Genomic DNA, 17,985 nt, shown 5'->3' with positions numbered 1-17,985 from the left:
CCTCACTAGAATTACTGAGGCTTGTCTCATAATCTCTCACCAGAGTTACTGAGGTCTGTACCATAGTCCCAGAGATAGCTTGTGTCACAATTGCTCACCTATTTTATCCATGTCCATTGCTATGGTCTCTCCACTCATAGGAAAGAGGCTCAGAACATCTTCTTTTCTATCATAAAGATCAAACGTGTGACCATAAGAGTGAAGAGTCTCTATGTAGTCCTGTGCGCCGACACTTGACACATGCCAAGTAACGATCTCTCCGTGGCAATATCCAAGAACTTGTCCACTGTCGTACACAAAGCCATTTATTGCTGTGGAAATTGAAACATGAATGAAAGAGCTAGAAGAAAATGTGACTACAGACAACCTGTGATAGGTATATGTATAGTATAATGAGCATCAAAATAATCATATTATTCTATGTCTGTTTTCTGAAAAATATAGATATAGAATGAAACTCCATTCATCAAGACCTGGGGCCTAACTTGCTGCCCTTCCTGTGGGCCCATCCCGATGTGACAACATTCCAGCAGGACAACACACATCCTCATGCTGCTCATGTAACAGCAGCTATCTTGAGAGATGAGACTGTAAGAGTTATCGTGCCTGGGACGGCCAACTCACCAAATGTCAGCCCCTATGTACATCTGTGGGCTGAGCGGGAATGACATGTGACACCCAGGGCTCAGACACCAGTGCACAGGCACTTGATTGTCCAGGCTCTGGGAGAGGAATGGGACAGAGTCTCTCACTACATTCAGACTGAGGAACCTAGTGAAACATCAGTCATGACTAAATTGGCATTATAATACATAAGGCCACAAAGCCTCCTGGAAGAGCAAAACTGCATTTTTTCACATAACTGTCCCGTCTAAGCAAGCTAAAAATACATTTTCTTCCATGACAACATGATTTACCCTCCTCCTTACTGTGGAGTAACAAGAACAGGACTCAACTGTGCGCATATTTATAAAACAGTTATCGGCACAAAAACGTCATCTCCCTTTTTTCAAGGCCCCATCCACTTCTGTGAAATATGTTTCAGGAAAGAAGCATCAAAGAACAAAAAAGAACAAAAAAAAGCCCAAATACTTACAACGCATAATGTTGGATTCATAAAATTTGGGGTCTTCTTTGTTGACCTTTGAGGGATCTGTGCAGTAGTTTCTAATGTTTTCCTCAATGTACCAACTTTTGTTCTCGTCAAGAACTGCCAGAACTGCATGCTGCTCCTTATCGGCCTTTAGCTGTTAAAGACAGGTGAGTGTTCCCTCAAAACCTCAGCTGAACCAATGTCATGATACTGGCGTGGTGGTTGACGCTGCTAATGTCTGAATGGGGGCACCTTCTGTGTGGCGTTTGCATGCTCTCCCCATGTTCACATGGGATTTCTCTATATACCTTCTACTCCTCCCACCTTCTGTGGTGGTGCACTGGTGAGCCACCTGGGCCCTGGGTTCAGTTCCTGGGGTGGAGTTTTCTCCCTGTGTTCATGTGGGTTTCCTCCAGATGCTCTGGCTTCCTCCCACAGTCCAAAGACATACTGGGAGGTTAATGGGCTTTTGGGAAAACTGGCCCTCATGTGAGTGTGTGTTTTTGTGGCTGTGTGTACCCTGAGATGGACTGGCATCCTATCCTGGGTGTATCCCGCCTTGAAGAACCCACTGCTTGCCTTGATAGGCTCTGGTTCCTCCGCACCCCTATATTATATGAAGTGGTTACAAAATAGATGGACGAGTGGATTTAAAAAAAGAATCATCTTGTTTAAACATAATACAACAGGAGAAATATTTCGATACAGAAATCTACTGTATATATAAAGATTCTAAAAACTGCTGCAAGTGTGTTTGAAGTGTCAGGGCTGGTCAGACTGGGAGTAAACTGACTCAGATTACCTGCATGTTTCTTTTGTTGAGGGACTGGCTCTTGCAGATGAGCAGTGGCCCGATAAGGCCTGAGGCTATATCTTTGGCCACATCCACGGCGCTGTGGTACATCCTGGTCAGACACCGTGGGTCATTCTGTGCCGGCACATCTTCCTCTGTCACCTTCCATGTGTAAGTGTGCGTCTCGCCTGGCTTCACCTCATGCTGGCCATTGTCTGCACAGTGCCGAACAAGCCATTAGCAATGACAGCAATTCTTCATTCCCGCATGTAAGTAGCACATTTCATCAAAAAGGATCTCAAAGCACTTTAGATGTAGGAGAGGGGCCACTTCATCTGCTACTTAAGCGCAACAGCCGCTCTGTGTCTGCAGTACAGAAATACTCATGGGGCAGAGTGGTGGCTCTGTGGCTAAGGATCTGTGCTTGCCTGGAAGGTTGCTGGTTCAAATCCTGTGGCCAGCAGAGGAATCCTACTCTGTTGGACCCCTGAGCAAGGCCCTTAACCTCAGCTGCTCCAGGGGTGCCATATAAATGACTGACCCTGTGCTCTGACCCCAAACTTCTCTCCTTGTCTGTGTGTCTCATGGAGAGCAAGCTGGGGTGTGCGAAAAGACAAATTCCTAATGCAAGAAATTGTACAGTATATGGCTAATAAAGTGATCTTATCTTAATGCCCTTCTTTTCATACCTTTCAGGGACCAGCTTTTAGACACCTACAGTACAGAGTTATTCCTATCCCTGAAAGGGAACTTTGTGAAAATGTCTTTAGTGCTGCTATTCCTAGTCCTGAGGGCTATAAGGAATTCTCCGTTGATTCTTTGAATCATCAATAACTTAAGACTTGTGGAAAATAATTCAATTGTCCCAAATAAGGGACAGATAAGTGGACCTCCTAGGTTTAGTTTGAGTGTTTCACCTTGATTTGGAACCAGAGCCAAAGGTTTGTGGTGAACATGAAATGGCACGAACCTGAGCCGTCTTTAGGATAGCTGGCTCCTTCCTCTGACTTGCTGATGGTGAGCCCATGGGGATAAATACTGTAGGGTCGGCTTGCATTGTTCTTGAACACAATCTGTCAACACAGACAATGGATCACTCGACCTTCTCCCACTTCTCCCAGTCTTCCTTGACCTTTGATCTTTTAGTCTCTACTCAGTGCTGTTTTAAATATTAAGCAGTGTAGCCTGGTAGCCTCCACCACAGGATTAGAAGAGATAAGATCACAAACCTTTTGAGAAGCTTTTTCCACAGTCGGTGAATGTTCATCTGTTTGATTTCTTGGCTGCACTTTATCATTATAAATACTGACTTAGTCTTCTGAAACCATCATGTGTAGCTCAGGACATACAGTATGGGAAAACACTTAAACCACATCACCTTTATTACATCCCAGATCTGGGCCCTCACTGCCGGCCCCAGGATTCCAGTTTCATTCTTCCTTGCTCCATCTTCCATTTTCGTGAAATTAGCATCCTTATACTGGACATAGACTGCCTTCTTGTACTTCTTGCCAATTCGATCAGGCCTTGGTTCCAAATATTTCGACTTGTACTCCCTGAACGGTTGAGAAAGGTACCAATAAAAATCTGCTTTTGACAGTCTTACACTGCTTAAAGCCTGAAAAGCAGTGTGCTTCTCTGTTAGAGCATAGACTTGTTAATTCTCTCTGCTACTACTGCGCTAAATTGCATTTATCTAACTTTTGGACTAAATTCCCCAGTAGAAGCCCTTTAAGTAATTTGTTGATGGCTGCAGTAAGATGAATGTCAATGCGCAATGTGGTTAGTATATAAGAATTTCAATATAATCTGCATCATGTAACATGCCCCTTGTAAAATGTACAGTTTATACATCACACAGAACTTTAAAGCACAAACTTTAAAGCACACGAACTTTAAAGGAAATGACATTACCAGACATGTGAAACAATGAGTGTATACAGTATGTATAAACCCAAAAGCATGATTATGTTTGGTTAAGTATGTACTGTATATATTGGGTAAGGGATCTCTCTGCATGACTTTCCCACTGCTCTGCTTCATCAATTTGAGATACATGTGCTCAGGCACTAACCTCTCAAGCTTATTTTGAAGTGGACATGGTGTTGGAACACCATTTCTGTTTGCATTCTAGAAGCACAGTGGGCAGCCTGACAATGTAGACATCATAGCAGACGTGTGCATGGGGCTGCAGTACTGTCTTCGGCTACTGTGGACTGGTTCTTACCTATCAACATATCCAGGCAAATTTGGTGCATAGTCCCAGATTATTTCTTCCGCAGCAATGTAGTAAACCCATTCACTACTCTGGCGTTTCTGCTGGACTGTGAGTCTTCGTGTTATAGGAGCCTTGCTCTCACAGGATTGCACCTCCAGGTATCCATGCATTCCAGCTACAGGCAACCAGAAATAAAAAATGCAAAAGTGAACCCCGAACATTACTGCAACTGTAATATCAGTAAACCTTTACCAAGGAACAAGAAAACAACAACAAAAAAGAATATAGGGACTTTTGGTTTCTACTCTTTGGGTAAAGAACGGCATTCAGTTCTTAGTTTTAAATGCACTTTCAGTTACAGTTATACAGTACATGTAATACAGATTGGGTCCCAATTATTTCTTAACAAAGGTGGCAAACAAGAGGTTTCCTGTTCATTCTGTTCTTAATAGATCTCAAGAGGTCATCAAGGTGTCCTTTGGGGGTGTCCATTCTCCACTTTTATGTCTGTCTTGACAGTTAAATGATGTACAGGGCTGCCTAAACAGCCAGACAACCAAGGAAATGGATACCGTGTAGCAACCAACAGACCAGAAGCAAAAAGTAGTAACCAGAAGACGAAGACCAGAGGTAAAGTACAAGAGCAGGTCAAATTCAGAATCCAGGAAGTCAATCCAAGGGAAAAGAACACAAAAAGCAGGGAAACAGAAAGGAGAAAGGGAGAAAACAATGCAAGAAAGGAGAACAAGAAACAGGACAAGAGAAAGGAACAAGGGAAGAAACAGGGTAGACGAATCAGGAAAAACAGGTTAAGTATAGATTAGAACCCACACCAGAAGGAATGTGACTGAGCACTGCAGTGAATGAGGGCACAGAAAATATAGAGGCAGGGAAGGGAGGCGTGGAGTCCTTGGTACACTGGTCAGTGATTGGCTGATGCTTAATGCAGCTGCCTGCGTGGGCTGGGCCTCTGCTGCGCAGGTAGGCCAGCAACCAATGAGTGAGGCATCCTCTGGCAGCGAAGATATGGAACCGTAACATCTAAAAAATGTGTCAGGGCCCAGCTGAGCGCCTTACCCTCTAGGTGCTTATAGATTTTCGAGGACAGCAGCCAGACCCCCACGTGCATGGCGGTCATGTTGGCTGAGGTGCAGGAGGAGGCGACGAGATTGATGGTGGAGAGCTTGTGCCCCTTCTGCTGCAGGACCTGCCCATTGAAATGGATGGAGAAGAGCTCCGGCTCGGAGCTCATCCCCACCAGGTGCCAGCTCACATGGTCGTAGGCACAGATCTTCAAATCTGGGAGAAGCAAGAGAACAATCAGAGTAGGTCAGAGAGTGTGTCAGAGAAAACAGAAAATGTATTAAATGTGGAATCACAACATTGGTGGAAACAGTTTGTTATAGTACATACTGTATCACTTGGGGCTCAGGTTGAAAGGATCATTCAGGAGGATTGGTCATTGAGCATGAGCATTGGTCGTTTGCAAGTTACCCTAAGCAACATACTTAACCTCCTTTTGCCTGGCCTATGCTGTTATCTCACCAGCAGCTGTTTAATGGGTCATTCACCCCTGAGTATCTGCAAGTTGTTCTGGACCAGTGGTTCTCAAACTTTTTGGACCAAGTACCACCCCTGATCAAATCAAAGCATCCAAGTACCACCTACAAGTCAACATGTAGTCAGTATGACCAACATGAGCGTGCGTGTGCGCACACACTCACACACACATACAGTATAATACATATTATTACTTTATTTGATATAGCGCCTTTAAAGGTGGCTTCTCAAAGCCCTTTACAGAAAAAAAGCAGGAACAACAACAAATAAAAATAAACAATAAAAAAGCACCATTTCAGTGAGAGGGGTGTGCCTGTTTAGTCGAGCAAAGCAAATGTGAATTCATTTTTTGAGCCTTGATACAATTCACAACAGAGTCTAACAGATTTTAAATCTTCAGGCATTTTCTTGACGGCAAAGGTCTCGCGGTGGATGTTGCAATGCACCCATTCATTTCTGGAGCAACCTCTGTAATTCGTGCAACTACACCGCTGTTTCGGCTTGTCATCGCTCTAGCACCGTCTCTACAAACTCCAACGCATTTTATCCAGTCGATGCCATTCTCTTCGATAAATTCATTCAGAAGCTGAAATATTTACTCTCCTGTAGTTCCTGTTGGTAGCGGCTTACAGAACAGAAAGTCCTCATGGGACATGCTCTCAAACTCGTATCTAACGTATCGAGCAAATTGGCCAAATCGACTACAGACTCATCTAATTGCAGTGAAAAACATCTGCTCATCTTAACGCGCTCTATTAGCGTACTTTTTATATCATCCGCCATTTCAATAATTCTATGAGTTACTCTGTCTTTCAGAGGGGGCAGCAGGTCGAGCTGTTTAGCAGCTTTTTCTCCACACATAATACGTCAGCTCTTTTGCCAACGGTAAATAAGGTTCTTCAAAAATAGTGTGGGGCTTACCTGCTTTAGCAATCCGCAAGCTTGCATTTTTCCCCGTTTCCGTTTCAGGAGTCTGTCTCAGAAGTTAAAAAGTTTTTATTTCATACGCATGGGAGCGAAACACAAGAGACGCTCGGTGTATTTTTCTCAAATTAACCTAGAACAGTTCTTAAATATTTTTCTGTTATCTATCACGCTTTCCTGTGCTCACAAGATTACCAGCGCTCCTAGCACGCATTTCTATGCATTCCTGTGTTTACAACATTGGCATTGTTTGAAACTCACACACATTCTCCTACCTCCCTATTTGCTGGATATACGTTTTTTTTAAATACAATTGGTCACTTATGTTCATAGCATGCATTCCTATAGAATGGTATAGAATTACATTGTAGCTCTGTCCACTCAAGTATTAGCGCGGGTGTATCGTAGTACTTACAGTAGGCTGCATATTCGATACGTCTTAAAATAGAAAATATGAAAACCCATCCTGATTTTTCAGCGCACACAACACAGTTCCAGGGTCATGTGGTGTACCACCTGGCGGCATCTGCGTACCACTGCAGGTGCGCGTACCACAGTTTGAGAACCACTGTTCTGGACAAATGCATGTACTAATAGGATTATTACTAATTATCCTTTGCTTTCACAGTGATCTAAGATGGATCACATCTACTGCCTCTTCACTTGCCAGCACATCTCACAGAGCCCCGGGGACAAAACACATTTCTGCAGGAACACATATCTTTAATTTGCTCTTGTTTGCTGTCTTTTAATAGCCATCCAGGGGAAACAGCAGTTTGGAAGTGTCAACTGTCAGTCAGCCCAGCTGGGCACCTGGAGTCCAGCAGGAGGAAGACGAGGATTGCTCACTTGCATTGGTAATAGTGCAATGGATTAGCGATACCAGTGATACCAGTGAAGCCGTTTGAATTTAATGTCCAATGTCTGTCAGAAGCTATTTTTCCATACTTGTGCTGTGCAGGAGACCTAAAACAAACTACAAGAATGAGGCAAGTCTGGCTGATTGAACTGCTAGCTGACAGACGCCAGGCAAGACCAGGGGACTGTGCTGTGAGTATACTCAATACCCAGCCCTGGCAACACGTGACCAAGAGTGGACCACAAGACTCCTGGTGATAATCTGCTAATACATGAGCTTTTAAAACCAATAAAACCCTCAATAAACAATCCTGGAATACTGCTATACTACTGTATATCTGAGAAATGTCATTGGAAATTACTTGCATTAGGAAGTCTTTACTAAGACACGGCTTGCCGTATGAAATCAGAGATCAGGGCTGTTTGTGGCGGTGTCCTTACCTGGCATTGATCCATTGATGTAGCCATTGATGGTGTACTTGATCGGACCAGCAGGCTCTGCCTCCTCTGTCCTGTACCAGCTCTTACTTTCATCAAATACGCCAAAAAGGAGCACATGTTCCTGGTCAAAAGAGATCTGCTTGCCAGTGTCACTGAGGCTCCCTGGAGTATTGTGAAGAACAGAAGGAGATTCTGTTTAATGGGGAATCAGTCTTCAAAACATCCTTCAGGATCTCTGTCCCTTTAAAAGGGGTGTTACCCCAGCATCCTGGTCAAATTTCCCCCTGGTCTTTACCAATCATGGCCTCCTGATAATCCCAAGTAATCATTATTATTAACGAGCATTGCTTACTGGGACATTCCTTCTTCTGAAACTCCCTCAGAAGCAACATGAGCCAGCCTATAGAGCTACCACACCTAAAGTGGCATCTGTTTCTGCAGGGAAGCTGGCAATTTAAATGAGGTATCTTACAAAGCTCCAAAAGCTTTGAATCCTGCTGCAGAAATGTTTTCAGATACATTAGAAGCTTGAATGGTCCCTGCTCATTTGGGTTTTCCTTGCTTCATACGGCCTTTTACTAGGATTCTCATAGTCTGTGCACAATGCTAACTTCCCTCCCCTCTTCTTTTAGATTTGCTTATACACAAGCCTGTCATATTTCTTCCATGCAAAGGAACAAGTATTAGGTTTATTCCATGCTGAAAAGAGAAGAGAGAAAACACAAAGTTCCGGCTGTGAAGCCTTCTTCAGGTGTGGAATTCAGCAACCTATTACTTGTTCCTTTGCAGACTAAGCATGCTGACACAGCTACCCAAATATTTCTTTTATTATTAATTTGGGTGCATGACTCATTTATACGGGGTTGTGACAGCCTAAACCTGTACATCTTGGTTCACTGGGGCACTCAAGACACAGAGCTCCAAAGGTTCAATTATCACCACAATAATGTGAACGCAGGTCAGGCAGCGGGATTTGCCTATCAGAGACAGAGCTGTCACGTTACCTTCTTTACAAATGAGCAGGGCCCCAATCAGCCCGGAGTTGAAGTCCTTGACCAGGTTGACATGGGAGAAGTAGGTGTAAGTGAGACACGGCGGGTCATCCTTTGTGGGCGCGATCTCCTTGGTGACCTCCCAGATGTACTTGTGCTCCCCACCCGGATTCACTACGTCATCCTTCTTCTCAAACAGGGAGGTGTTGTCAAAGTAGAGAGATCCTAAGGAGTTCAAATTTTACAGCACGTTTAAGCCACAAGGAACATCCACTCTAAGTAAGAACTACCCCCAAAACGTAATTAAAGGTCAAGACCGGATACTATATTATTATTTTTTTATTTCTGAGCCAGCAGCCCTTGCCAATCGCCCCCAGTCTCTTCAGCAACGCACCTCATGTCTCTTGGACAAGTACAGGAGAGCGTGAGGCAGCACACAGGTGCAATGTGGACATTCACTTTCTCTGACAAGAACAGATAAGTCACCAGGGGCCAAAGATGTAGCTCTTTCTTGTGGACAAGTGCAGAGCGGTACATGCAAGGAGCAGAAATATCAACTAGAAATATAAGATGGGAAATAGAGAACCCGAAAAGTTTCTAAAACAGCAAGAAACGTACAGTAGGTGCTTATGTTGACACAACATTTATATCTTCTGTGCAATGTGGGTATGCAATAAGACAGGCACAGAATGTAAGGATGCATAGTTACAAGTGTGGAATTGAAATTAAGGGATGCTATGTTTAATTTGCTCCAGACAGATCTCACAGATTTAGAATACTGTGTATAATGTCAACAACCACTGTATGTAAGAAAAAAATGACTGCTGATCTGGAAGGCCAGAGAAGAGCAACCAGACACATTCGGGCACTATGGCTAAGGATCTGCGCCTGTGGCTGGAAGGTTGCTGGTTCAAATCCTGCAGCTGGCAGAGGGATCCTACTCCATTGGGGCCCTGAGCAAAAGCCCTTAACCCCAACTGCTCCAGGGGTGCTGTATAAACGGCTGACCCTGCGCTCTGACCCCAAACTTCTCTCCCTGCCTGTTTGTCTCATGGAGAGCAAGTTGGGGTATGAGAAAAGACTAATTCCTAATACAAGAAATTGTATGTGGCCAATAAAGTGATCTTATCCCAGGTTAATGTAAAGTCCCACTTTGACAGGTTAATGTAATTCAATCTTTATACTGTAGTCATGAATAGAGAGGTTTGTGGGGGAATCTGAAAAAAGTATTCAAAAATATACTTTGCATACGGCTGGATCCTTTGACAAAAAGCTAGTAAAAACTAAATGAACTGGATGGTCTATATGTCCTCTTTTTTTCAACCTTTCTGATGTTCTTTTGTGAACCAGGGGGCACCAGTAAGGACAAGAGGCACTTCTTTACACAAAAGGCTGTGGGAGTGTGGAACAAACCTTGACCTCAACCCTAATCCTAACCCTACCCAGCCGTGTTTCTGAAAATGATAAGCTGGATTGAGATCCTTGGATCAGATAGATTCTAGCCACTAAATGAGCCTAAATGGTCGGCATGACACCCTTCTATTTGAAAACTTTCTTCTTTTTTTATGATCTCAGGTGCAAGCTGAGCACACCGTGAGCTGACATCAGACTCAACCAAATTTAGCAGAAATTGGACAACTGTGTGCCAGTTGGGGAATCCCATTAAAACCAGTGTTGATTATAGTTCCCAGTCCATGCTCTAACTGGACGCCTTTATCTGATTAGATTTTCAGTAACCTCAGATCCAGATTCAATGTAAACTAAGCACATTTTGCTAGCAGCTTTCTTCCAACCATGGCTTTGAATGATATGTTACTGATTTTAAGCATACTGAGGGGAGAGACCAAACCAGCTTTCCAAATTTAGGAGCCAAAAAATCATTTTGAGTTGACAGAAGGTTTGATGTGGATCATCAGTGACTGGTGTGAACTTTAAAGGGTTTCATTTGTAAGTCAAGGCTGGTACAGGTGCTCTCTGAATATGTCTGTGAGAAATGTGTACAGTATGTACAACTGATAAAGAAAAGTACCAAAGTCCCTTGTACATACAATTAAAATTCAATAGAATTAAAATAAATTTACAACAATAAACTGATAATGATGTATTACATGCTCTACCAAGCATACATGGTTTCCTGCAGGTGTACACAGGCCAGGCAGACTGACAAAATGTACACGAGAGTCCATATTGAAATACTATCTTGTAGTAATACACTGCAAGATCATTTGCCAGCTATTAGCAAATGGTACATAATCACAAAGTTCTCAAGTCTCATGTACTGTATAAAGACCAAAATCTTGAAAATCTCATGCATTTGCACTGGGTCTAGGTTGACTAAAAAAATTAAGTTAACAAAAGTATAATTTTATAATTGTTATTTAGAGACTCATGATTCAGTTAATTTTCCAGTGTTAATTAGCTTGTGTTTTTAAACATGAAAAAAGTAACCATCGATTCAAATAGAATGCTATCGCAATTTTTCAATGGAAAATCTCACGCATTATGGTTTAGGACTCTTGAGAGCTGCGTCAGTAACCTAAGTAGGACACATGCAGGGTTTCCTCACAGCTGAATCATCGGGTCATAGACAGATACAGAAGAGTAGTTTAGTCACAATAATAAGATAGCTGGTTAGTCCACAAGCTAGTACAGTAATTTACTGTAGCTGCTCTAAGCTTTTACCTGCAGAAATTTTACTTAATTTCCAACCGGTTTCTAAATATGAACAATTCCAGAGCTTGAAAGGTAATGAACTTACAAAGCAACCACTGATAGTGCATCTGTTCCCCAGACTGCACTTGATGAGGAACTCTTTAGTTATCTGTCTTGGTTAAAAATTATCTACAGAAGACAAACACAACTGTTTGCTTTTTTCTCAATTTGTTTACCTACTGGAATGAGTAATGTCCAAAAGCAAGAGAAACAATATATAAATTGTGGAGGGAATGGGTCTCACATCTCTTCCTTCCACAGAGCTGAACCACGCAGTTGCAAGATCATAACTTTTTATTTTAAAAACGGACAATGCTGACTGTAGTTGTTAATTCTGCTTCATTTTGCTTGGCACAGTGTTTGCAATGCTTGGTCTGCTTGTGTTGGCTTTATTCTTCACTTTCAGTTTGTCGTTTGACCATGATCATTGCTATAAATTTAATTTGCTGTACGAGGCCAAGTTTATTTCACAGATGTATTTCAGATCATCTTGGATAAGAGCTTCTGATTTGCAAAGAAACAAAGGCATACATACATACAGTAATAATAATCTCTCGCCTTGCAGTTGGTTTTCTTCACAACATTGAAGTAGTGCAAAATCGCTATTCAATGCCCTTTTCGCTTTTGTGCTGATACGGTGCATTTCAAGATCACAACAGCACCACCCCACCTGCAATGAGATTGAGACACAGGCACGTACCCTCGGACTGTTTCCCGTACTCTATGCCATGTGGGTGGAGGCTGTAGGTCCGGTCAGCCATGTTCCTGAAGGTGACCACAATGACATCCCCCACCTCTCCACGCAGAGTGGGACCCAGCAGCCCTGAAAAATGAGGATGATTATTCTAGTGCTAAGAGGCCCTTCTGTCCATCTGATCCTCTGGGTTCCCAATAACTTATTGATCCAAGGATCTTATCCCGCTATTTCCGGAAGTACGAGACAGCTTTCATGACCTGGGATGCTTTGCTTATCTATATAACAACAGTATCAACAGTATGACAGAGATGGCTTTTAGTTTTTGTCTCTGTGTCCGTATTACACTGAATATGTGGCCAGTCATTCTCTGCTCTGGCAATGGCAGGCAGCAGATTTGAGAACCTCCTCATGGAGCTCCCATCACTAAGAGACATAAACAGCTGTCATTGAATTTATTCATTCTTCAACACTTTCACTTCACTGGTCAGCACCCTGACCCACGTGGTCAGCTGTCACTGTATTGTTAACCGCAATACACTGTACAAATCTGTAAAGTGCTCTGTGGTAAACTGTTGCAATGTGCATGATAGCAAATAAAATTACTGATTGATTGATGGATCAATTGATGGATCGATTAATTTATTGGTGGATAGCCAGGACAGGGTGAGATGTTTCTTCTAGCAGCATGGCTTCGTCTCCTCTGGCACTCACCTGACCAAGATGGATGGGGCTTGGCTTGTTTGAATTCAGCATCATATTCCCTGAAAACCACCTTCTTGTAAGTCTGGCCTCCCCTAAAAGAACAGAAGGAAAAGAAAGTAGTGTTTAGAGCAGGGCTGTCCAGTCCTTGTCTTGGACGGCCGGTCTCTGCAGGCTTTCAAGATCTGCCTAAAGCAGCAGCACCTTAAGAGCTGAGAGAAACTGATGAACTGGTCCAGTTCAGCCCAGGAACCAGCTGATTTAGCTCCTTAAGAGCTGAGTTTGAATAAAAAACCCAGAGACACACTGGCCCTCAAAGACCAGGACTGTAAAGCCCAGGTGTGGAGTCAAGGGTAGAATACAGATGTGTCATTTTGGACCCACATAGAGATATTATGAAGCATGGATACTCCTGAATGGGGAAAAAAGTGCTGTTTTTTTAGAAAAATTAAAACACTTGCATATTATATGAAATAGGATTTCAACATATTTGGTTTCAACATGTCAGTCTGTTTCTATCACAATCATCATTTATCAGAAAAATTTAAAATGCCAATACATTCAACATATGTTAAATTCTGTAACTACTCTACAACACCAATCCATAACCACAAAATATAAATGTTGCAAGTTTTGTTGCGCAGGTGAACCGAGGATAGACGCAGTGCTTACTGTTTTGATCAATAAAAATCAGAAAGTGCAACTGACTACTAGAACAATAAAAACATGCCAACAGTTAAAACATTCAATTTCCATATTCTGTACTGTGTAGAATAAAGTCTTTGCTTCGTACCGGAGTTTTCTTTCGTATTCTGGATACTTTCCCAGCTCTCTCTGGTCTGAGAGATACCAGGGGAGGAAGAGAAAGAGAAAACGGATTGCCTTTACCTTTGATCTCCATAGTAATCCCATTCCGTTAGAACCGCTGCAATGTAATAACGTCTTTCCACTGCCAGAGTGCACTGGGACACGAGTACCAGGAGCAGAGCCCCTGACCAGAAACAGTTTCTGTCTGTTCTCATTCCTGAAGCACCAGGACACATCCTCCTGGGACACCAGGAGATTCGGCTATGCGTAACGAGGCGAGTTTGCCCCGCTTGCATTGACCCCCACCTACGGGCCGTTACGTATCAGCATTCAACATACCGCAAACACACAGTTCAAACACGCACTGTGTTCCCAGAAACTAGGACACAGTTGTTAACCCCCTGAACAGGAAGAAAATAAAATAGTATCCCTACTACCTGTGGGAAATTAGTCATTAAACGGTTTAATATTTACATGACTCAATTTAACGCAAGGGTGATCAAGTCTTCGCAATTTCCTGTCTTTATCTGCCTTTACCTGCCTTTACCTGTCTAGCTTTCGAAACTTTTGAGGAACAACACTACGAACTTTTTTAAATAAAAGGACAGTGATTTTCTAATGAGGACAGACCACAAACAGTTTTTAAAAAAGAGTTATCTTCTTCAGCATTTATTTTTTTAAGGTTACAATTTCAACTCCTTTCAGGAGTTATGTGTTCTAGAACATCATAGTCTCCAAACAAGTGGATCTCAGATATCAAATGATTTCAATGATGTCCTTATCTTAGCTCCTAAACGAACGTAGTTACTGTACACACAACTAGTCAGTACTACAAAATCTATTAGATACAGCATGACCTTTATGATAACTGAAGGATTAATGACAAGCTCATGGATATCACCAAGGACATAAACAGCATTGCAGTGGTTAGCATTGCTACCTTGCAGTTTTGGGCCCTGTGTTGAATTACAGACCTGTGGTGGGACATTATCTGTGTGGAGTTTGTATCTGCCCCCTATGTTCGTGTGGGTCTCCTGCAGGTCCTCTGCCTTCCTCTCACAATACAGAACATACTGGTAGGTTAATTGGCTTCTGGAAAATTGGCCCTGGTGTGAGTGTGTGAATGTTTCTGTGTTTTCCCTGAGATGGACTAACATCGTGGCCAGGCTGTGATAGGTTCAGCCCCCCCCCCCCCCCCCCAGGTCCCTGGATTGGATGAAACAGTTAGAAAATGAATGGACGGAAGGAAGCCATTTGGCTCCTGTGTGTGGTGGTCAGTAGTTAATTGATACAAGGATCTCATCCAGCTGTTTCTGGAAGGAAGCCGGGTAGCTTGTTTTGTATTCCCACAATCCTTTGGGGAAAGGTTTGCGACTCACTGCTCGGTCTGAAGAAATCTGCTGTGTTGACTCGTTCTTGGGGATTTTGACTGCTTGTATCAGGTCCCCTTGTAGTCTTCTCTGTTCAAGAAAGAGAAGCTTAATTCCTCTAGCCTGTCAGTGTAGGACTTTCCTTTAAGTACAGGAATGTACAGTATCTGGCTGCTCCTCACTGGATGGATTTCAGAGCAGCAATATATTTTCTATAATGTTGCGACCCAATCATGTACAATATTCTAAATTAGGCCTTATTAGTGCATTATACAAGTTTAACATTATGACCCCCTTTGATTTAATTTCTAAGGCTTTAAAATATACACTCAGTGGCCACTTTTTTGCACCTATCTAGTACAGGGTAGGACCCCCTTTTACCTCCAGAACAGCCTGAATTCTTGGTGTCATGGATTCAACAAGGTGCTAGAAACATTCCTTAGGGATTTTGGTCCATGCTGACTCAGTTCCTGCAGATTTTACGGCCCCACATTCATGTTGCGAACCTCCCGTTCCACCTCACCCCAAAGGTGCTCTGTTGGATTGAGATCTGGGGATTGTGCAGGCTATTGGAGTAAACTGATGTCACTGTCATGTTCATGGAACCAGCTTGAGATGATGCTTTGTGACATGGCGCATTATCCTGCTGGAAGCATCCATTTGAAAATGGGTATTCTGTGGCCATAAAGGGATACACATGGCCAGCAACAATGCTTAGGTACGCTGTGGCACTCAAATGATGCTCAATTGGTATTAAGGGGCCTAATGCGTGCCAAGAAAACATTCCCCACACCATTACACCACCACCAGCCTGTACCATTTACACAAGGCTGGATGGATCCATGGATTTATGCTGTTTACACCAAATTCTGACCCTACCATCTGCATGTCGCAGCAGAAATCAAGATTCATCAGACCAGGCGACGTTTTTCTAATCTTCAATCGTCCAGTTTTGGTCATCATGTGCCAACTGTAGCCTCATCTTCCTGTTCTTAGCAGACAGGAGTGGAACCTGGTGTGGCCTTCTGCTGCTGTAGCCCATCCGCTTCAAGGTTCGACGCGTTGTGTGCTCAGAGATGCCCTTCTGCACACCACTGTGCAGTGGTTGAGTATTTGTGGCCTTTCTATCAGCTGACTTCTCTCATTTACAAGGTGTTTTGGCCCACAGAACTGCCACTCACAGGATGTTTTTTATCACACCATTCTCTGTAAACTCTAGAGACTGTAGTGTGTGAAAATCCCAGGAGGTCAGCTGTTTCTGAGATGCTGGAACCATCACGTCTGGCACCAAAAATTATACCATGGTCAAAGTAGCTTAGGTCACACATCTCCGTCATTCTAATATTTGGTCAAACAACAACTAAACCTCTTGAGCATGTCTGCATGCTTTATAAATTGAGTTGCAGCCACATGATTCACTGTTTGGCTATTTGTGTTGACGAGCAAGCATACATAATAACATGGCCACCGAGTGTATATTCTAAAACGTTTTGATTGCTGCCCTAGAGTCTGTAAGATGTCGACGTGTCAACATAATCATCTTAAAAAGTTTTCATTAAGTAGCTCAGCATTTGCCAGAAAAGAGATTGTTTCAGCTGCAGGGCCTTCTTCAGGTGTGAGGGTGAGAGGAAAACCTCCTCTCTCTCTGGGTTTTCCTCTCTTCAAACCTTAAGAAAGCTCTGTTTTTTTAATTTACAGCTTCAATAGTGTATGAAAATCATACAAATGTCTATACCTGCAAAACCGACTAGTTTATTAGTTAACTGAAAATAATATCTAGATGGTGGATATGAATTAGGAGGAGCAGTGGTCCTGGTACAGTTCCCTGCAGTATCCCAACTACACTAACCGCCCCTAATTGTGCATCTACCCTTCGTCTATACTACTTTTTACATATTAACCAACTCCCAGTCTCCACATGAAACGTTATGATAAAACCCCTCTGAAATGCAAAACTGTATTCGCTGTCCATTACTGTTGTTGCTTGTTCAAAAGAACTTCAACAAGGTGGATAACCAAGATCTACCTTTTCTAAATCTATATAGACTAGTCCCTGGGATCCAATTTCCATTTCAGTGATTCTCCAGTTGTAGTAACTGCTCCCATAACCTGACATGAAATAGAAATAACACTTATTTACTATTCTATGACTACTTGGGTCTGTTATGTCCCTTTTCTCACGGAAGGGCATTAGCAATTCTCCAGTCACCGGGTACTACTGGGCCCTACCTGTATCTGTCAAACCAGCTGTCAAACACCAGGCTCCACACAGCAGGTGTTCAAGCCTCCTGCGTGAAGGACTGCATCTGTTGGGCTCTCTCCCCAAATCTATTATGGACTCCACACCTGTAGCACATTTACCCAGAGCATCTCTATATTTTAGTTTCCCTCGTAGTTTTTTCCCTTTTCTTATTGTGGTGCTTGTTGGCAAATCAGGAGTAAAAAAGTCTGTGGTGCTAACCAATTTTATCCTGCTGTATTGATTCACATCGGGTTTATGTACTTGTATTGTTCTGTACATTGTGTAGCCTGATTTTATCCTGTTTATTAGTTGGGTTGCATATATTCAATTGTATTGCATTTTGAAATTGACCTATGAATAGTGCACTATAAATAAAATGTACTGATTGCAATGCCACTGTATTATACTTTCTGGAAAAGCACTAACAATCTTTTCCATTAATTATATACATTATATCTTAAGGTAAAAAACAGCAGCACTCTGATACACGTCCACAGAGACGCAACTCAAGAAGAGCCAGTGGCTAGATCCAACAATTAGAAAAAAAGAAAACTCCCTTGTTCCCAGCACTCTTATTTA

The 17,985-nt window shown here is 42.7% G+C and overlaps 1 protein-coding gene across 1 annotated transcript in view; it reads right to left on the bottom strand.

The window, feature by feature from the left end:
- Window positions 1-14,114, bottom strand: part of f5 (coagulation factor V) — a 35,259-nt gene extending 21,145 nt beyond the window's left edge. Inside the window, exons 1-12 of the mRNA XM_088605665.1 lie at window positions 13,876-14,114; window positions 13,000-13,082; window positions 12,292-12,414; window positions 8,892-9,104; window positions 7,888-8,049; window positions 5,182-5,403; window positions 4,114-4,279; window positions 3,265-3,442; window positions 2,857-2,959; window positions 1,896-2,101; window positions 1,097-1,247; window positions 99-311 (exon numbers count right to left, since the gene is read on the bottom strand). Coding sequence (XP_088461791.1) covers window positions 99-311; window positions 1,097-1,247; window positions 1,896-2,101; window positions 2,857-2,959; window positions 3,265-3,442; window positions 4,114-4,279; window positions 5,182-5,403; window positions 7,888-8,049; window positions 8,892-9,104; window positions 12,292-12,414; window positions 13,000-13,082; window positions 13,876-14,090 — 2,035 coding nt within the window. The 5' untranslated portion in view covers window positions 14,091-14,114. The remainder of the gene's footprint in view (window positions 1-98; window positions 312-1,096; window positions 1,248-1,895; window positions 2,102-2,856; window positions 2,960-3,264; window positions 3,443-4,113; window positions 4,280-5,181; window positions 5,404-7,887; window positions 8,050-8,891; window positions 9,105-12,291; window positions 12,415-12,999; window positions 13,083-13,875) is intronic.
- Between the last annotated feature and the right edge of the window lie 3,871 nt (window positions 14,115-17,985).

The sequence above is a fragment of the Lepisosteus platostomus genome, chromosome 2 (genome assembly GCF_059453375.1).
Source record: "Lepisosteus platostomus isolate fLepPlt1 chromosome 2, fLepPlt1.hap1, whole genome shotgun sequence".
Classification (NCBI taxonomy): Eukaryota; Metazoa; Chordata; class Actinopteri; order Semionotiformes; family Lepisosteidae; genus Lepisosteus; species Lepisosteus platostomus.
Note: the sequence above shows the minus strand (reverse complement) of the source record. Positions and strands in the feature narration are given on the sequence as shown.